Source organism: Aedes albopictus, chromosome 1 (assembly GCF_035046485.1).
Source record: "Aedes albopictus strain Foshan chromosome 1, AalbF5, whole genome shotgun sequence".
Classification (NCBI taxonomy): domain Eukaryota; kingdom Metazoa; phylum Arthropoda; class Insecta; order Diptera; family Culicidae; genus Aedes; species Aedes albopictus.
Window position 1 is genome coordinate 238,249,748 of NC_085136.1, and position 20,715 is coordinate 238,270,462.

General features: G+C 45.0%; 2 protein-coding genes across 6 annotated transcripts; both read right to left on the bottom strand.

Moving 5' to 3' along the window:
- Positions 1-409: 409 nt before the first annotated feature.
- On the bottom strand, positions 410-7,589 carry LOC109428605 (uncharacterized). 5 transcript variants are annotated; one of them, XM_062846478.1, is made up of 4 exons: positions 7,341-7,589; positions 7,157-7,226; positions 7,026-7,093; positions 410-6,967 (listed from the first exon to the last, which is right to left on the bottom strand). In XM_062846478.1, exon 4 carries the CDS (start codon positions 6,882-6,884, stop codon positions 570-572), a length of 6,315 nt encoding a protein of 2,104 aa, XP_062702462.1. In that variant the 5' UTR covers positions 6,885-6,967; positions 7,026-7,093; positions 7,157-7,226; positions 7,341-7,589; the 3' UTR covers positions 410-569. The 5 variants fall into 5 exon arrangements, with proteins under 5 accessions (XP_062702462.1, XP_062702463.1, XP_062702460.1 ...); XM_062846479.1 differs by having other exon boundaries at positions 7,330-7,589; XM_062846476.1 differs by having other exon boundaries at positions 7,026-7,226.
- A 1,469-nt stretch (positions 7,590-9,058) lies between these two features.
- Positions 9,059-19,888, bottom strand: LOC109425341 (cystinosin homolog). Its single transcript, XM_019700590.3, has 5 exons — positions 19,438-19,888; positions 18,943-19,378; positions 9,564-9,972; positions 9,395-9,497; positions 9,059-9,333 (listed from the first exon to the last, which is right to left on the bottom strand). The coding sequence occupies exons 1-5, from the start codon at positions 19,578-19,580 to the stop codon at positions 9,264-9,266; spliced, it is 1,161 nt and encodes a 386-aa protein (XP_019556135.3). The 5' UTR covers positions 19,581-19,888; the 3' UTR covers positions 9,059-9,263.
- Positions 19,889-20,715: the final 827 nt, after the last annotated feature.

The following is a 20,715-nucleotide window of genomic DNA, read 5'->3' on the forward strand; positions in this document are numbered from 1 at the left end:
ATATCCAAAAACTCCAATTACGGTTCCAGTGGCAGATTCTGAGGTTAGGTGAGCTAATACGCAAAACAAAATCTTAATTAAACTCAGATCCAACTAATTCAGTTGTCCGTACTTACTTATCAATATAAATCAGATCGGTATTTAGATTATACGATAACTTCGCACCAAAGACTAACTATAGTTTTACTGTAATTTTAGGAATAAATGTAAGTTCATCATAAGGCATGTGCATGTTTGTTGATAGATTTAAGTTGCATGGATATTTCATAGAATAGATCAAATTATTCACCTTATACCGACCTCAAACTATGAATAATTCACGTTATTTTGCTGTAGTTAGTTAAATGAACTAATTTATAATAGAAATAATAGCAATAATCGAGATATTAAGTTTTCCATCAACTTCACGTTCTTCTGGGTATGTTTTCATTTGCTTTTTGCTGTCGTGGTTGAAGAGCTGTCATCGATAAGTCACGGTTGACGTTCAACGCTACGTCACGCCGCCTTTATGCAGAGTAGATCCAAAGGGCCTATCGTTCGTATTCCGCAACACCCCGACCCGTAATGCCTTACCTTTGAACGGCCTTACCACTCCGCAGTACGTCCAACAAAGCTACTTTGATCGCAGGCCTCTGGTATACTCCTGATGCTGTCTGGACATCAACCTTCCTGACCTGACCATCACTCGCTGTGTAGACCTTCACAATACGACCTCGAAGCCATCCGTTACGAACCGTCTCGTCTACGATGATTACCGGATCGTCAACTTGGAGCGGGCGGACATCGTTGAACCACTTGGTCCGACGTGCTATGGTAGGGAGGTAGCCTTGAATCCACCGCTTCCAAAACTGGTTTAGAAGTTGTTGCATCAGTTTCCAATTTACTCTTAAGGAGATCTCTTCAGATATTGGTATTCTCGATGCAGTGTTGGCGCCACTCGAACTCATCAGCAGGAAGTTGTAGGGGGTAATTGCTTCTTCTGTAGAGTCTTCTAGCGGCACGAAAGTCAACGGATGGGAGTTGACAATCATTTCGGCTTCTGTCAAAAAGGTCGCCAGCTCCTCATCGTTCAAGTGTTGGTTATGGTGTAAAGATTTGAACGCGTTTTTGATTGAGCGTACCTTTCGCTCCCATACACCACCCATGTGGGGAGCAGAGGGCGGGTTGAAAACCCACTCGATTTCAGCATTGGTGAATGAATTGGCCAGTTCCCGATTGATAGTTTTGATCTCATCGGCAATCTCGCGAGCAGCTCCCCGAAAATTGGTACCGTTATCACTAAATATCTGTTGCGGTGCACCTCTTCGGGATATGAAACGGCGGATTGCCAGTCTACACGATTCCGTTGATAATGTATGCACTACTTCAACATGTACCGCTCGTATGGTTAAACATGTAAATAGTGCCACCCACCGTTTCTCATTACATCGCCGGCGCTTCACAATCAAAGGCCCGAAATAATCCAAGCCGGTAAAGGTAAACGGACGAACATAAGGCGCTACTCTTGGATGTGGCAGAGTAGCCATCTTTGGCTCAGCAGGTTTCGCTCGGTAGACTTTGCACCACATACATTGTTTCACGACCTTCTTTACTTCAGAACGAATCTTGGGGATGTAATACCGTTGGCGCAGTTCGTTGACAACAGTGTCGACGTTCGCGTGTCCGTAGCGTTGATGATGTTCAAGAATCAAGAGCTTGGTGACATGATGACCCCTAGGAACTATCACCGGATTTTGGAATTCTGCCGAGAAATACAGCGAAACTTCGTTGATCCGACTACTCATCCGCAACACACCTTTGTCGTCTAGAAATGGTGACAACTTTCGAATGCAGCTGCTCTTGTTCAGCGGCTTGCGTTCGTAACTGGGCATCTCAGAATTCTTACGCAGGATGGATACCTCTTCGGGGTATTCTGCGCCTTGAATAACTCGCCACAAACTTGCCTCTGCTGCTACGTAATCTCGCTGCTCCAAAACTGCAATCCTACTGCCAGTCGTTTCTCGGTGAGGAGTTCGGCAGCGATGGACGAAGTGATGCAGGTAGCTCAGGTTCTTCACTAGATCCTTCCAGCGAGAAAACTTTCCGAAATCGTTAGTTGAGTCACACACTGCAACGTGGTGTTGAACAGCTTTAGTCTCTTCCTGAGGCTCTGCGTATTTGGCCGGTTGACGCGGCCACTCCTTTTCTGCTCGATGTAGAAATGCTGGTCCCGTGAACCACGGACTTTCTGGATCGAAACACGGACCTGTTCCCCACTTGGTACCCTTGTCGGCGACATTCAGGTTTGTTGGGACGTAGTGCCATTCATCGATACTTGTTTCCGACTGAATCTCAGCAACCCGAAAAGCAACGAATTGCCGGAACTTCCGAGGATCTGCCCTCAACCAAGCGAGAACGGTCGTTGAATCAGTCCACATGTAGCGTTTCTGGACTGGTATGGAGTGATTCTCCTGGATACTCCTTAGAAGTCTCACTCCAATCACCGCAGCGCACAGTTCGTTTCTTGGAACCGATTGAGGTTTTAGAGGTGTAACTTTCGTCTTCGCGGCTACTAGGGCACAGCGCGGTGAACCTTCGTCGGAAATCCTGAAGTACGCTGCAGCACAGTATGCCATTAGGCTGGCATCAACGAAGATATGGAGTTCGAGAGAATCGTAGCTGTTCGGGTGGTAATTCGGGAAATAACACCTTGGAATTCGAACCTGTCTCAGATGCGGAGCCAATCGAACCCATCGCTGCCAATTCTCAAAAACATCTGTCGTCACAGGATCGTCCCAACTAACACCGGATCTCCAAACATCCTGAATCAAAATTTTTCCGTGCACTGTATACGTAGCTACGATCCCGATGGGGTCAAAATGGCTCATCACGACCCGGAGAACTTGTCTTTTTGTGGGGACGATGCTTCCGGATAATAACGGATGAAGATCTTCACGGAACTGGGTTTCAAATTCGAACATGTCATCCTTGGGATCCCATGTCATCCCCAAAACACGTTCGGCAACCGTAGACTTCTCAACTGAAAAGCATCTTGCAGTATCGTTGCTGTCGACCCCAACCCGTCGAAGTACCTCATCAGAATTAGACTGCCAGTTGCGAATCTCGAATCCAGCTTTATCGAAGATCAAGCGCACTTCTTTCACGATCCGCACAGTTTCATCTACCGTATCTCTGCTGTCCAGAAAGTCGTCAACGTATGTACAGTTGATGATCGCCGCCGCCGCTTCTGGAAACGTTTCCTCAAAGTCCTTGGCGTTGGTGTTTTTAACATGCTGCGCCAAACACGGGGAGCACGATGCGCCGAAGATAACGACATCCATGACGTACACCGTTGGCGCTTGCTCGGGATCGATTCGAAATAAGAATCTTTGGGCTTGGCGGTCGCTTTCCTTGACCAGCAGTTGGTGAAACATTTGGCGGACATCACCAACTGCAACGTACTGCCGTTGACGAAATCCACAGATGACCTTGAGCAGTGGGGTTAGAAGATCTGGCCCGACCAGTAACATGGAGTTGAGTGACACATCTCCTACACGGGCCGCTGCGTCCCACACGATGCGAAGTTTCTCAGGTTTGCGAGGATTCTGGACGATACCTAGGGGAAGGTACCAGACGTGACGTGGATCAGACTGCTGTAACTCGTCCTCGGTAGCAATATGAGCATAACCGCGCTGCAGATACTCGTCGATCTGCTCTGCAACCTTCATTTTCAGCGCTGGATTTTTGGCAAATTTCTTTTCCAAACAGATTAAGCGACGTTCAGCCATTCTGTAGCTAGAAGGGAACTCGAAATCGTCGCTCTTCCATAGGAGGCCGCATTCGAACCTGCCAGACTCGGTCCGCTTAGTGGACTGCATCAAAATCTGCCGAGCTCGTTGATCTTCGGAAGACTCTAAAGGTGGCAAAGGGTTCACACCGAGCGACTCCACTGCGAAGTAGTCGTTCACAAGCTTGTGGAGAGACTCGTCTGCGCTACAGTTGCACATGTGGAACATCACGTGATCGGTATGTGGCATTCCTCGGTGTCCACCTCCGAATATTGTCCACCCAAGTCGCGTTTTGGCTGCTATCGGTTCTCTGCTACGCCTCTCGCGTTTGTCCAACGTTAACTTCAGCGCGGCGTTATCCAGACCTATGAGAATACGAGGAACTGCATTCGAAAAACTTCGAACAGGAAGACCTTTCAAATGCGGAAATAATTTGGAGAGTTCTTCATAATCCAGGCTTTGTTGCGGTAGGTCCAGGTGCGGTATTGTTTGGACCCCTGATATGGCGTAATCTGGTCCACCGTTGACACCGGAAATGCGCAACTCCACTTGCCTAGATGACGGTTCCTTCCTGGTAACGCTCCCTGTCCACTGGATGCATAGCGAACTGATATTCCCGTTCAGCCCAAGTTCATCAGCAATAGCTTCTTCCATCAGCGTGACATTCGATCCATCGTCCAGGAATGCGAAGGTTGAGACGGACTTGCCATTGCTGGAGAGGGTGACAGGAATCACCTTGAATAACACGCCGGCTTGGCGAGAACAGTGAGCCGAGATAATTCCTGACGGGCCTGCATGCTCAGCATTGTTTGGTTTGGTGTTCGCAGGATGGAGCAGTCTATGATGAGCTTCCTTACATCCGTTGGTTTCACAGATTTGCTTCGATCTGCACGGCCACTTTCCGTGGCTTCCCAGGCAACGTTGGCATAGTTTAAGCTGATCAACGAGACGCTTCCTTTGATCCATACCGAAGCCAATGAATTTATCGCAGGTTCGGAGCTTATGGTCACTATTATTACACGCAGGGCACGGTTTAGGAACATACGATTCGGATTTTGGATGATATTCCTTTTTCGGGCTCGATACCGGGGAGCTCCTCTTCTCCTCCACGGTGTGCGCGTTAACGAACCCCCCTTTCTCCTTCTTACTTCTTCGGTTCTCGTCCACATGCGAATCAGTAGGCAGCGACACTTTGCACGCAGCAGTTTTGATGGATGTGACGTAATCACTGAAGATCCTCAGCGAGACCTGCGGTACCCTTTGCGTATGAAGACCCCAATCGAGGCGAAGACTAGGAGGTAGTTTCCCTACCAACTCTGACAGCAGCATGGGGTTCGACAAGTGGTCTTGCAGATTCGCCCCGTCAATGAAGGTCACCAGGTTTCTTACTTCCCTTCCGAAACTGATTAACGTCTCAAGCTTGTTGACATTGGGCGGAGGTGCGTGTCGAATCTTGACCAGCAGACAATGAACTAGCTGTTCCGGTCGGCCACATTCGTCGCGAAGAGTTTCAATGATCTCTGGGATCGCCGTCGGCAGAGTCAGTATGCTCTGGACTTTCTCCCTAGCAGCGCCAACCAAGCTTTTTTGTAGCCTGGCCAGGTTCTCGTCTGGTTGAATCCCACACATGGCCGTCGTGGACTCAAACGCGTTTATAAACATTGGCCACTCAAGAGGATCACCTGAGAATTTAGGCAATTCACGCGATACCACTTGTCGTGCAGCCAACTGCTGTGCGCTCAATATTCCTTCAGCAGCTTGTGCTCGGTGGAAGCTCGAAGCTTGACCTGAAAGTGTCTGCTGATCAGAATGTCCTGTTGGATCCGGTTGCGGTTCCGATGCGTAGGTTCTTGCTACATTTCCCACAGTGGTACTCGATTGCTGAAACGGCACCGATTCTGTTGACCATCGAGGGTACGACGGTTGGTAGACATTCATCGGGTGGAAAGCGCCGATCGGCTGCACAACGGGAATCTGGTTTGCAGCTGGAAAATGCTGCTGGTTGTCGACAAAGGTCACATTTGCGTTTCGCGGCCACTGTGCTGGAAACGAAGAGGCGTTCTGGTTCAGTGTTGGAGGAAAGGGCTGACCAGTTTGTTGACCACACGGCTGGAATCGTTGATGAATTTGGTGCTGCATCCTGGGTAGCTGAGCATCTGGCAGCTGAGCTTGACTTCCACAGCGTACACGGGCAGAAACGTGACTTCCCAAAGGATTCGAACCTGAAAGCACTGGCTGCTTCGGACCTGACAGAACGGTCGGTGGAAGTTGCCGGTTAGGCTGATGCAGTGGGTGTTGTTTCTGCTGTTCTTGGTGGACGACGTTGCTAAGCGGAACTGAACACGACTGCTCAGGAGGATGAATAGTTGTGCAGTTTGTCATTGTTCTCGCTGGGTCACTGTTAGCTACTGACACGACGGGTGCGATGACTGACGGCAAATCACTTGGTGGGAGAATCGATGTGACCTGGCCAACGTTGGGGTGCACGAATGGAGGTTGATTGGCAAGACCCTGGGTTGCCATCGGATGATCGAGAGAAGAAACCGGCTGAGCTGATACCGTTTGTTGTTCTGGTACCGCTAGAACCACGTTCCCAGTGGAAACAATAGGTGTCGATGTTGACGCCCCTGGTTGATGATCCACCGTCTTCGCTGGAGTATCTACCGATTGATTGATCCACGCTCTTACCTCGCTTCTATAACTTTGCCGGCTCCTAGCACTGTGTCGGCTCCTAAAGCTAGAAGTGCTGCCTCTAAGCTGCCTGTCCGACTGAATCTCAGCCTCCAGCTGATGCTTCTCGGCTAGAAAAGCTCGCTCGCGTTCAGCTTGCTGCAGTAGAAGGCGATCTTCCAGCGCCATAGATTCTTCTAGCTGCCTCAACCGCAAACGGGCATTCGAGCTTCCGGAGCTGACCGAAATCGCTGAGCTGTTAGTGCCGTCGTCCCGGCTGGAGCAATATCCACAATGCCATGGCTTGTTGCAAATAGAGGCTTGAAGTCCTGCACAAGTGTAGTGGAACCAAGTTCCACAAATATCGCATGCAACCATATCGTCGGCATGGTCCGGCCGATTGCATGCCTTGCAGTGGTTGACAGACTGCATCGCTGCACTGCTCATTACTGGCTGGAACCTGATTGGATGCAGTAATTTTCGAGGATGTTAAAAAACGGCTTCGCAGTACGGTTATTCCCGCTACTCGACTGGAAAGAACGACTTTATTTAACATTCATCGATCCAATAAATTCAATAATTACTCACAAATTAGTTTCCTTAATATCCAAAAACTCCAATTACGGTTCCAGTGGCAGATTCTGAGGTTAGGTGAGCTAATACGCAAAACAAAATCTTAATTAAACTCAGATCCAACTAATTCAGTTGTCCGTACTTACTTATCAATATAAATCAGATCGGTATTTAGATTATACGATAACTTCGCACCAAAGACTAACTATAGTTTTACTGTAATTTTAGGAATAAATGTAAGTTCATCATAAGGCATGTGCATGTTTGTTGATAGATTTAAGTTGCATGGATATTTCATAGAATAGATCAAATTATTCACCTTATACCGACCTCAAACTATGAATAATTCACGTTATTTTGCTGTAGTTAGTTAAATGAACTAATTTATAATAGAAATAATAGCAATAATCGAGATATTAAGTTTTCCATCAACTTCACGTTCTTCTGGGTATGTTTTCATTTGCTTTTTGCTGTCGTGGTTGAAGAGCTGTCATCGATAAGTCACGGTTGACGTTCAACGCTACGTCACGCCGCCTTTATGCAGAGTAGATCCAAAGGGCCTATCGTTCGTATTCCGCAACAGCCTGGTTGCTCGCGTTGGCCATCCCTTTCTTCCTCCTCGGCAGGTTTCGGCCATGCAGCTCGAGCCGTAGGGCGGTACGACCTCTCTGCTACGGCCCCGGCTAGCTGCTTGATCTCATGCGCCATCGTTGCGATGCCAGACCTGCGTTTCAGGTCCTTGCTGATGTTAGTCCAGCTGCTCGACAACTACCAACATCTTTGGTAGCCCGCTCCTTTTGCGGTTCAGCGCCCGCGTGAGGATCGCGCCGGTCATCTGCGCTTCCTCGACCGGCGCTGCACCACCTCGTGCTCCTCCAATAAGCTTCTTGCAGTTTGTTCGCCAGTGGGAACACCAGCCCCTCGTAATGGCGAGACCTCCAGATCTCCTCGCGCTAAGGATTTTAACGCCGTTCACTCTGTCGTTCCGTTTTCGATCACTTGGTTTTGGGATTTAGTACTCATTGCTCTTAGGTTCCTTTTGGAGCCGCTATCCTGCATTACCATTGAAGTAATCGCACATGATCCTGGTGGTTATCTATGCAAGCAGGGAGAGCACCCGAGGGTTGGCACAGGTCATGATGGGGACTGAGCTCAGAGCCGGATCAGCGCTAAACAGGAGTGTTCGCCTGAACCTACTTCCACCCAGGTGGTTGCATAAACTGGATACAGTCACAGAGAAGACAGGTAAGGAACGTACTTTAAGGTCACGCCAAGGTTTGCCGTATGCCAGTATGTCGTAATCAGGAACTTTACTGGCGTCGTTCCTGATGTGCTCGGGGCACTCCTAGCTGGACTGTGCTACCTTGGAAGTGGTGTCGTATCACTCGTACAGAGTGTGGATGTGTGGAATTTCTGAAGTGACCCATCAGAGCCCAATGCTACCCCCCGTTTGAGCATGCTCCGGTGCTCGGTCATCTCTTGGTGTCAAAAGTTGTAAGTCCACACCACACTGATGTGTCGCACTGGTTCGCTTAGAAAAGAATTCTAGGCTCCTACCTGAAGAAAGCTTGTTCATGGCGATCTACGTGCGTGCCGTAGGCCTATTTTCGTAGGCGGATCGATGCACTTGGTGCATCTACCTCGAACTGCTGCTTAAGTGCGACTGCGAGCTCTGAATGAACTTGGACTTGCAGTGTTAATAAGCAGGCCTACGAATTTATTATCTGTATCCAACGTTACAATCCCATACATGGATTTTCATCAAGGATACAGAATTATTCGTAGCTGTCCAAAACATTCAGCCTGCCTATGTTTCGTCGTTGCCAAGTTGGTTTGGTAATCTATTACTTCGAATCCTTCCTTCTAGGTGAAGATCTAAATAAGGATCGAAACGTTGGAGCCAAGATAATAAATTCGAGATTGCAATCCAGCCAAGTTCATTGAAAGTAATCATTACAGTCGAAATCGCCATTTCTCTGATTTTATCAAGAGCTGCAACTCGTTCATACAAAAAACAAGGGTTTGCATGTGTGTCAACAAACAGTTGTATTGAAAAGGCCTTATAAAACATTTGAATATATTTCTTAGTTAAAATTCCTAATCAAATTATCATCTAGTAATATACAGTACTATACCAGTTCCAGCTATTTGGTTCTCAAAGACATATAAACATGTCAATGAAATAGTTGTACCGGAAATCATCCTCTTGAAATTACGAGACATAATGTACTATTTGTCAAAATACAATAACATTCAAAGTTTGGTCGTCTGTTGGGTTATTTGTTTTCCACTTTGGTATACTGGCTCCTCCACGACTGGTTTCCTGCAATCATAAACAAATGTTGACCTAAACACAGAAATGATGTATAAACTCTACTACAAACCTGTATAAAACATAGTGTTGCACTATGAAAACTACGTCGAACAGTATTGAAAATAGTCCCAATCCAAACTTGACAGGATCTCCCCAAATAGATTGCCAATCATCTGAAACAGACAAACATACACCATAGTTTGACGCTATATTGATTAACAATTTCATAAGACTCCCACCAAAATTCCACGCGTTTATCACCATCTGAATAATTCCAAGTAGCCCACCAGCAATGTCCAGCAGACGATTCAGAATAGAGAAACCTTCGGTGCTCTTCCGCTTGAAGTTCATATAGGCTTGCGGAAAATACTTCACCAGTGTCGTCGACAGTTTAATATAGCTCAAGATGTACAGAAAGTCTAACCAATGGATAGCTCCAAACACCGCCTGACTAGCCGATATCGCTATGATCACCAGGTACGTCCCAATGATTACCTTGGCGGTGGGAGAAACCGTATTCCCGTTGTTCTGATAGATGTAACACTGCAGAATTGTGTACCCAGTGGCAACCGATGCGTGTACTGCGAATCCAACGTCGTTACCAATCACTGGATTTAGACCATGTGGATGACGATCGAAGTATTCTTGCTGAAAAAAAAAAAAACAACAGCAATAGGGAACTGCACGCCGCGGTTGCTAGGGAAAATTCTTTTAAGTCCTTGACGTTTCGTGGCCTTGTTGTTTACGATTTGGACTTAGAAAAATTTTGCTGGTTTTACTGAGGTGCACCCAGGTGGGCAGGGTGGCTTTGATTGAAATTATCAGCGCGTGGTTCGTGGGTGGCGGAATGCGCGCGTTCGGGCTCCTACTTGCAAGATTATGAAACCTGACTTGACTACAGTTATGAAGTTCAGCAATTTGTAAGGCATGATTAGCTGATGTCAGGATGAATCATTGACCACATGGTCACCACTGGCCACTCCGGGAACTTCCGGGATGACCCGAAACAACCTGGAGAACCGGTGATAGGGGTCAATTACGTTTATTTAGCAAAACATGATGAAAAACACCACGGCTCTTTTTTATGATTTTTCGTCAATTCACTTGTGACTGCATAGCAATACTGGCCATGGTTCCCATGTGCCACTTTCGAAACTTCCGGGATGCCCTGAAGAACCGACATTAGAGGATAATCATATTCTAACAGAAAAATGTGTCATGCGACGGATCTTCCTTCATGAATTTTCATAGATATGTTTGAGGTTGTATCGATGCTAGACATGGCCCCCATTATTGGCCACTTCTGGAACATCCAGGTACCCCGACGGAAACGACAACAAAAGCTAATTACGATCATACAACAAAACATGTAATGTGACCATCATGATTTTTAATTCCTATGTATGTGGTCGTATCAAAAGTGGCCACACTCTTGGTTGACCATTTCTGAAACTTTCTGGGGCGCCCTGAGGGAACCGATGGCCAGAATCAATTAGGTTCATTCAGCGACGGTTTTATCATGTTTTTCGAGAATATGCTTGTGGTTACTGCTAAAACTTAGAGAATGCCCTCAAGAGACTGATGGCATATTGAACAAACGCGTTCATATGACAAAATGTGGTGTGTAACGCATCTTGGCTAGGTCCAGAGAAATATCTGACAGGATAAAATAATGCCTGATGGAACTTCCGAAGGATTCCCTGGCGTAATTCCTGGAGGAATCCCTTTCAAAATGTTTGAAGGCATCCTCAACGGAATTTCTTGAAAAACGTCCGTCTGGGAATTCCTCCGGGTTCTCCTCCTCCAATTCCTCCAGGAGTTTCTCTAAGAGTTCATCCTAAATTGTTTCCTTAAGTAAGTATGAGAGTTTCTTCCAAAACTTCTCCGGGAATTTCTTCTGTAATTCCGCACAAAGTCCTTCCTGGAACTCCTCTGGGAGTTTCTTCTTAAGTTCCTCTGGAATTCCCCCCGGCAGTCCCTTTTAAATTACACCAGGAGTTTCACGTAGAATTTCACTGTGAGTTTGTCATAATTTCCCCCGAGAGTTTATGCTGAAATTCTTCCACAGGCAGTTTCTCATGAAATTCCTCCGGGAATTTCCCCAGGAATTCCTACGGAAGATGCTTGTACAATTTCTTTAGTTCATTCTAGAATATCTCTGGAAGTTCCTTCTGAAATTCCTCCGAGAGTTCATCCTGGAATTCTTCCGGGAGTTCACTCTGAAGTTCACGCGGAAACTCCAACGGTAGTTCGACCTAGAATTTATCTGTGAGTTCGCCATAGTATTCCTTCAGAGTACCATCCGGGAGTTTCCTCCTAGAATTCCTCTTGAAATTCCTCATGGAATTTCCTGGATCCCAAAAATGCTTCAGGAGTTTATCACAGAATTGCTCGGATGTTCCTCTTGAAAAACGTCCGGGAGTTCCTTCAGGAAATCTTCCGGAAGTTCCTCTGGAAGTTCGTCCTGCAATTTCTCCTAAAGTTGTTTCTAGAATTCTTTCTGGAAATTCTTCTGGAATCCTTCTAGGAGTATCTCTGGAGTTAATCTGAGAATTCCTCCCAAAATTCCTCCTTTCTTACCGAAATTTCTCTGAAGGGTCACTTTGAAACACCTTCTGAAATTCCCACAGGAGTTGCTCGTGAAATTTCTCATTAAATTTCACAGGGGACTCTACTTTTATTTCTTAGGAGGGTTTGCCTTAGAATATCTCTAGGAGTTTCTCCTAAAACTCTGGGACTTCCTATTGAAATTCCTTCTGGAGTTCCTCCTCCTCTGAGAGTTCACGCTGGAGCCCCTACGAGAGTTCATCCTGAAATCCTCCGGGAGTAAGTCATAGTATTACTTTGGATTCTCCACTTGAATACTCTCCACGAGTATCCTCCTGGTACCTCTATGAGAGTTCTTCGAAGATCCTGGAATTTCTCTATGAGTTCGTTATATTATGTCTTCGGATGTTCCTCTTGAATACCCTCCTGGAATTCCTTCGAGAGTTCCTCATGAAATGTTACCAGGAGTCCCTTCTGAAATTTCTCTAGGAATTCCTTCTGGCAGATCCTCCTGGAAATCATCAGATAGTTCCTCCTAGAATTCCTGCGGAAATCCTTTCGGTAGTTCCTCCTGAAACTACTTCGTGAGTTCATCCTAGAATTTCACAGGGAGTTTCTCATGATATTCCTGCGAGAGTTTATGCTGGAATTTCTTCGGGAGTTCCTTCTTGAGTTTCTTAGGTTATCCTTTTGAAATTCCTTCATTCCTTTGAAATGCCTGATGGAACTTCCGGAACTACGAGAGTTCATCCTGAAATCCTCCGGGAGTAAGTCATAGTATTACTTTGGATTCTCCACTTGAATACTCTCCACGAGTATCCTCCTGGTACCTCTATGAGAGTTCTTCGAAGATCCTGGAATTTCTCTATGAGTTCGTTATATTATGTCTTCGGATGTTCCTCTTGAATACCCTCCTGGAATTCCTTCGAGAGTTCCTCATGAAATGTTACCAGGAGTCCCTTCTGAAATTTCTCTAGGAATTCCTTCTGGCAGATCCTCCTGGAAATCATCAGATAGTTCCTCCTAGAATTCCTGCGGAAATCCTTTCGGTAGTTCCTCCTGAAACTACTTCGTGAGTTCATCCTAGAATTTCACAGGGAGTTTCTCATGATATTCCTGCGAGAGTTTATGCTGGAATTTCTTCGGGAGTTCCTTCTTGAGTTTCTTAGGTTATCCTTTTGAAATTCCTTCATTCCTTTGAAATGCCTGATGGAACTTCCGGAGGATTCCCTGGCGTAATTCCTGGAGGAATCCCTTTCAAAATGTTTGAAGGCATCCTCAACGGAATTTCTTGAGAAACGTCTGGCAAAATGTTTGAGGAATCTCTGACTAATATATTGAGGAAATCTCTGTTGGAATTGTTGAATAAATATCTGGCAGAGATAATCCAGATGCAGTGCATTGCCCTTGCGGAACTCCTAGATGAATCTCTTTAAAAAAAAACCCAGATGGAATTCAAGAGCAGTAATTTGCGTAAATTTTAGAGGAGTCCTTAGCGGAGTTCCTGTATGAATTTCTTAGAGGAGTTCCTGTATGGCGGAATTTCTAAAGAAATTTTGAGAGGAATTGCAGCAGTAATCACCTGCAGTACTCTTTTTTTTACCCCCGCTGTTGGGGGAATGAAGCAGCACTCTAAGAGCAACCCCTGATGGATTTCCAGGAAAAATCCCTGATAAACACCACGAAGAATACCCTCCGGAACTGTTGGAGAAATTTGTGGAAGAACTTCTAGCTGAACTTCTGGAGCAGTCAGTGGTGGAATTCAAGATAAATTACTAGTGAATCTTCAGAAAAATCCCTGGTGAAACACTACGCACAATCCTTTACGAAACTCATGGAATGATACATGGTGGAGCTTCTGGAAAAATAACTGGCACAGCATCTGTCAGAAATCACTAGCGCCACAAATTATTTTTAACGACTTTTGATAGGGATTTCTCCAGGAACAAGACCAGGGAACCTCCAAGAAGTTCCTTAACTTTGGTGTAGCTAGAGCGGCCACCAGGATCCGAACAATCAGAGGAACATTTGAAGAAATACTCTTACGAACTCTCGATGGTATTACAGGAAGGACTACCGAAGGAATTCTAGGAGAAATCGCCATAGGAATTTTGGGAGGAAATCCCAGGGGAACTTCTACGGAAATTCCAGGTCAAACTCCCGTGGGAATTTCAGGAGAAACTTCCGTTGACTTTCTAGGAGAAATTCCACGAGCAGCTCCCGCAGGAATTCCTCGAGGAAATCCTGAAGGAATTTCAAAAAAATAACCTAAGAAACTCAAGAAGGAACTTCCGAAGAAATTCCAGCATGAACTCTCGCAGGAATATCATGAGAAACTCCCTGTGAAATTCTAGGATGAACTCACGAAGTAGTTTCAGGAGGAACTACCGAAAGGATTTCCGCAGGAATTCTAGGAGGAACTATCTGATGATTTCCAGGAGGATCTGCCAGAAGGAATTCCTAGAGAAATTTCAGAAGGGACTCCTGGTAACATTTCATGAGGAACTCTCGAAGGAATTCCAGGAGGGTATTCAAGAGGAACATCCGAAGACATAATATAACGAACTCATAGAGAAATTCCAGGATCTTCGAGGAACTCTCATAGAGGTACCAGGAGGATACTCGTGGAGAGTATTCAAGTGGAGAATCCGAAGTAATACTATGACTTACTCCCGGAGGATTTTAGGATGAACTCTCGTAGGGGCTCCAGCGTGAACTCTCAGAGGAGGAGGAACTCCAGAAGGAATTTCAATAGGAAGTCCCAGAGTTTTAGGAGAAACTCCTAGAGATATTCTAAGGCAAACCCCCCTAAGAAATAAAAGTAGAGTCCCCTGTGAAATTTAATGAGAAATTTCACGAGCAACTCCTGTGGGAATTTCAGAAGGTGTTTCAAAGTGACCCTTCAGAGAAATTTCGGTAAGAAAGGAGGAATTTTTGGAGGAATTCTCAGATTAACTCCAGAGATACTCCTAGAAGGATTCCAGAAACAACTTTAGGAGAAATTGCAGGGCGAACTTCCAGAGGAACTTCCGGAAGATTTCCTGAAGGAACTCCCGAACGTTTTTCAAGAGGAACATCCGAGCAATTCTGTGATAAACTCCTGAAGCATTTTTGGGATCCAGGAAGTTCCATGAGGAATTTCAAGAGGAATTCTAGGAGGAAACTCCCGGATGGTACTCTGAAGGAATACTATGGCGAACTCACAGATAAATTCTAGGTCGAACTACCGTTGGAGTTTCCGCGTGAACTTCAGAGTGAACTCCCGGAAGAATTCCAGGATGAACTCTCGGAGGAATTTCAGAAGGAACTTCCAGAGATATTCTAGAATGAACTAAAGAAATTGTACAAGCATCTTCCGTAGGAATTCCTGGGGAAATTCCCGGAGGAATTTCATGAGAAACTGCCTGTGGAAGAATTTCAGCATAAACTCTCGGGGGAAATTATGACAAACTCACAGTGAAATTCTACGTGAAACTCCTGGTGTAATTTAAAAGGGACTGCCGGGGGGAATTCCAGAGGAACTTGTGGGGTATGAACAAAGCTGAGTAGCATTTCCCATGCGTGTATTTCCCCTAGCAAGCATCAGTGACAGCCAGCACCATGACGGGGTCGTCGTCAGTGTGATGCTGCCTCATTGACGAGTGGACTGTTGGCGGAGCAAGTCGCCAATCGCCATCACCGTGAGGTTCCGTATTATGCCAAGTGATTCTACTGCAGTTTGCTAAGATGGCTGGGAACAGATTGTTCCAGTGAGTTGCCCGGTATTCACATTGGCGATCCTGCCAGGAGTACATCATAATCAATAACAAGTTAATCATAAAATAGGTAGAATCACTTGGCATAAAAACAGAGAGAGAAAACAAATCGTTTTGGTGTGTGAAGTGTGTGGTGGTGCTGCAAACACAGTGAAGTGGGTGTTGCAATTCTGCGGTTCCTGACGAAAGCTAGAGCGCGGAAAGTTTTTGTCATTCCAACCGCGTTCTGTTTTAGCCTTGGTTCTAGCACAAACACATGAAAAAAGGCGCGGTGACGTGGTTGATTTTTGTTGTCGACTGGTAGCACGCTGTGGATAGGTGGTCGGTCGATGATTGCATGCATGTTTCTTCATGTTCTTGCTCGGCATGGATGGTCGTGTTGTCGCTCGGTTGAACGGTAAATGCAAACAGGTTGATGTGCATGATGGTAGAGGTGTTTGACTATTGTGAATGTTGCCGTAAAATACTCGCGGCGTTGGTTGGTTGAATTGGTTTTTGCTCGGGTTTTTGGTTGGGCAAATTAATGGCGTGTCGAACCGCCGAAAATTTTTCTGCATAAGGAAAATGCAGGGACGTGTAATGAAAACCGTCCAAGGAAACGGCATTTTTGGATAACCGCCGAAAATTATTCTGCATAAAGAAAATGCAGGGACGTGTAGTGAAAACCGTCCAAGGTAAAGGCGTTGTTGGATAACCGCCGACAATTTTTCTGCATAAGGAAAATGCAGGGACGTGTAATGAAAACCGTCCAAGGAAACGGCATTTTTGGATAACCGCCGAAAATTATTCTGCATAAAGAAAATGCAGGGACGTGTAGTGAAAACCGTCCAAGATAAAGGCGTTGTTGGATAACCGCCGAAAATTTTTCTGCATAAGGAAAATACAGGGACGTGAAATGAAATCCGTCCAAGGAAACGTCGTTATTGAAAAACTGCCGAAAATTGTTTGCATCAGGAAAATGCAGCGATGTGTAAAGAAACCCGTCTAAGGAATTGGCATTGCATGATAACTGCCGAAAGCTGTGCGTGAGGAAAATGCAGGGACGTGTAATGAAAACCGCCCATAAAAATTGCATATCGTAAAACAGTTTAAAATTCGAAGTACGCAATGAAAACTTATCTACTGAAAATATGTTGTAGAACCTCTTTCGAACTCGTTTTGTAGAATCTATTTTCGTATAATGAAGGACATTTGTGTGTTATATATGGTCCATCTGTACCATCACATTGAAGCATTGAAAATGGAGTTGTGTGATATACGGAATCTTTAGTCTGATAAATCTCAAATTCGTTAATCTTTTGTATTTTTTTTCTTTTTTGACAAATAATTCTTACAAAATGTGTTCGTTTTCGTTGAATGCGTCGAATTTTCGCAATCGTGAATAATGATTGATTTGAGTGAGAGAAAAACAGGGCCGGCTACATAACGAGTCGTGCGCTTGAAGGACAGAAGACGCATCACCCAACTGCGTGTGTTGTAGTTATTTTTATTGGAGCTCGGCAAAACCCCATAGATGATTGGTTAGCATTGCAAGTTATCAATCAAATGATATAGGTTCGATATTAACAAAAGTGCGTTTACTAAACAAAAAAGTAAATGTGGCCATTCGTCTTAATTCTTGTATCTTGAAGTGTATCTTGTTGCATTGGTGCCATAAGGATGAAGAGAACGAAATTGAGGGTTTGAGCGTAAAAATAACAAGCCTGCGAGTAAGAAAACTTTTTTTTTCGGAGAAGAGGGAGAATGTGGGGTATGAACAAAGCTGAGTAGCATTTCCCATGCGTGTATTTCCCCTAGCAAGCATCAGTGACAGCCAGCACCATGACGGGGTCGTCGTCAGTGTGATGCTGCCTCATTGACGAGTGGACTGTTGGCGGAGCAAGTCGCCAATCGCCATCACCGTGAGGTTCCGTATTATGCCAAGTGATTCTACTGCAGTTTGCTAAGATGGCTGGGAACAGATTGTTCCAGTGAGTTGCCCGGTATTCACAGAACTTAAGAAGAAACTCCCAGAGGAGTTCCAGGAAGGACTTTGTGCGGAATTACAGAAGAAATTCCCGGAGAAGTTTTGGAAGAAACTCTCATACTTACTTAAGGAAACAATTTAGGATGAACTCTTAGAGAAACTCCTGGAGGAATTGGAGGAGGAGAACCCGGAGGAATTCCCAGACGGACGTTTCTCAAGAAATTCCGTTGAGGATGCCTTCAAACATTTTGAAAGGGATTCCTCCAGGAATTACGCCAGGGAATCCTTCGGAAGTTCCATCAGGCATTATTTTATCCTGTCAGATATTTCTCTGGACCTAGCCAAGATGCGTTACACACCACATTTTGTCATATGAACGCGTTTGTTCAATATGCCATCAGTCTCTTGAGGGCATTCTCTAAGTTTTAGCAGTAACCACAAGCATATTCTCGAAAAACATGATAAAACCGTCGCTGAATGAACCTAATTGATTCTGGCCATCGGTTCCCTCAGGGCGCCCCAGAAAGTTTCAGAAATGGTCAACCAAGAGTGTGGCCACTTTTGATACGACCACATACATAGGAATTAAAAATCATGATGGTCACATTACATGTTTTGTTGTATGATCGTAATTAGCTTTTGTTGTCGTTTCCGTCGGGGTACCTGGATGTTCCAGAAGTGGCCAATAATGGGGGCCATGTCTAGCATCGATACAACCTCAAACATATCTATGAAAATTCATGAAGGAAGATCCGTCGCATGACACATTTTTCTGTTAGAATATGATTATCCTCTAATGTCGGTTCTTCAGGGCATCCCGGAAGTTTCGAAAGTGGCACATGGGAACCATGGCCAGTATTGCTATGCAGTCACAAGTGAATTGACGAAAAATCATAAAAAAGAGCCGTGGTGTTTTTCATCATGTTTTGCTAAATAAACGTAATTGACCCCTATCACCGGTTCTCCAGGTTGTTTCGGGTCATCCCGGAAGTTCCCGGAGTGGCCAGTGGTGACCATGTGGTCAATGATTCATCCTGACATCAGCTAATCATGCCTTACAAATTGCTGAACTTCATAACTGTAGTCAAGTCAGGTTTCATAATCTTGCAAGTAGGAGCCCGAACGCGCGCATTCCGCCACCCACGAACCACGCGCTGATAATTTCAATCAAAGCCACCCTGCCCACCTGGGTGCACCTCAGTAAAACCAGCAAAATTTTTCTAAGTCCAAATCGTAAACAACAAGGCCACGAAACGTCAAGGACTTAAAAGAATTTTCCCTAGCAACCGCGGCGTGCAGTTCCCTATGACATAATTATGCTATATCAATGTAGGATTTTTTTTTCATTACCTCAATAAAGTTATTCCAGTACATGAAGGAGTTGAAGAAGGCGTAGCATACGTGTCCAATGATGTTAATGTGCAGAAAGTCAAAACTCAATCCGACTACGCTTTTACGTTGATGGTTAGGAATTATCTGAGGATAGTATCCCAGTGACCAACATGCCGTATAGGCCCATCCGATGACCAGTGAAATGTAGATCAATGGCTGGTTTAAGGCGACCTTCAGCCGAGCGAAAAGCCTGCGATCATCAGCGATCCCTTCCGGCTCGACATCGGCCTTTACTATAAATCTCCCCTGGCGGAGACCCTTTGCAGACACGATGATCGGCGTTTCAGTATATTTCACACTTTCGTAGATCCACACCTGTTCAGGCGTTACACTAACAGGACTTACTCCATCAACGGTGTTGAACTTCACGGTGGCATTCCGATCCACAACTCCGCTATAAGAAATACTTTGAAATTGGTAACGTTGAAGAATCACATGCGCATCGCAACGAACTCAATCCACAGAAACAGATCAGCTGACTCCCCGAAGGTGCTGGTGTAATCCTGCGGATCAAAGCGAACCCGCAACGGATCGGCTGATTCAACGGCACATACGGTACAAATCAACACAATTAGCAATGCACTGGCCGGAGCCATTTCTGCAGACGTGCTCGACGGCGCGACTGTTGAGATAAACTGAGAAGAAACGACACAGTTGCTCAGAGTAGATTTGCAAACAGGTAGCCTCCAGATAATAATGGCTCAATTGGAAAACAATTCCAAGCGTATAGCTCTGCCGTTCACAACAAAAACCATCAAAGTCGAGATTACATACAGTGCACTAGGCCAATATGTCGCTTTGGATGAAAGTGGCATGTCACCAAGATTGGTCATAAATTGTGCGCGACAAGAAGAGTGGGTTGTGGGATGATAAGAACAATCATCTCCGTTATCTACTGTAGAGTATTTTTGATTGTCTTTCACATTCGTAAGATGATAGAAATTAACCCCAGCTGTAATAATTGAACTCACATTGTTTGCATTGGATGTAATGCCTCTTTAACCCTAAAAGGGATACCCTCATGGCCACAGTTTCGTCACCTCGCTGAGAGTGTTCCATCAAAGACGAGCTCTGAAAGGCGCCTGGGGTCCAATGAAGGGTTAAATATGTTCTCAATAAGCAATATGCAAAATGTATTCCAACTGAATCCAAATCCTTAAAATAGGAACAGGAATCAAACTAACCACAATAAAATGAACTGCGTCTAGATTTTAGGACTATTGTGATATAATCTTTTGCTGTGAGGTATGCAAGTTATCTCAATAACATGTTGTTCACTGAGATATCTTGTTATCGACTGAACTCGACTACATCATCAATACTAATGAATAGAGATGATGAGTTACAGTATGTGATTCTCCCATTCTGGCGAGACTAGATTTATAAAGTCAACCACGTCCTTGGGGGATAAGATCCATATCCCTTTCGTGACGAACCACCACAATTGTGCTGTTGAGCAACAACTGTTTTGTGTAACTTTTTCAACTGTTTAGTCTTTGGTTTTCCTGATGTAAATTATTTTGATGATTGAGCCATAATTAATACTTGCATGTGTGCAAACAAACTTTTGTTTATGTTCTGTGTAAAATTTACCACAACAAGTTAAACAAAAAGTGACCAAAAATGGTAAAACATGAAAAATTTAATCTGTCGCAAATTTTTAATTTTCGATTTATCTAGGAGGACAAGGCTAGGAATCGACAGACAAGGAGTAGTACTAGCAAATACCAA

What these genes read in the sequence shown, in the direction of transcription:
- LOC109428605 (XM_062846478.1), bottom strand. Translation starts at nt 6,884, where the DNA reads ATGAGCAGTGCAGCGATGCAGTCTGTCAACCACTGCAAGGCATGCAAT.
- LOC109425341 (XM_019700590.3), bottom strand. Translation starts at nt 19,580, where the DNA reads ATGGCTCCGGCCAGTGCATTGCTAATTGTGTTGATTTGTACCGTATGT. An exon ending in ACTGGAATAACTTTATTGAG is followed by an intron (nt 9,973 to 18,942) that starts GTAATGAAAAAA and finishes TTTTTTTTTCAG; the next exon opens with CAAGAATACTTCGATCGTCA. An exon ending in CAACACTATGTTTTATACAG is followed by an intron (nt 9,334 to 9,394) that starts GTTTGTAGTAGA and finishes TTATGATTGCAG; the next exon opens with GAAACCAGTCGTGGAGGAGC.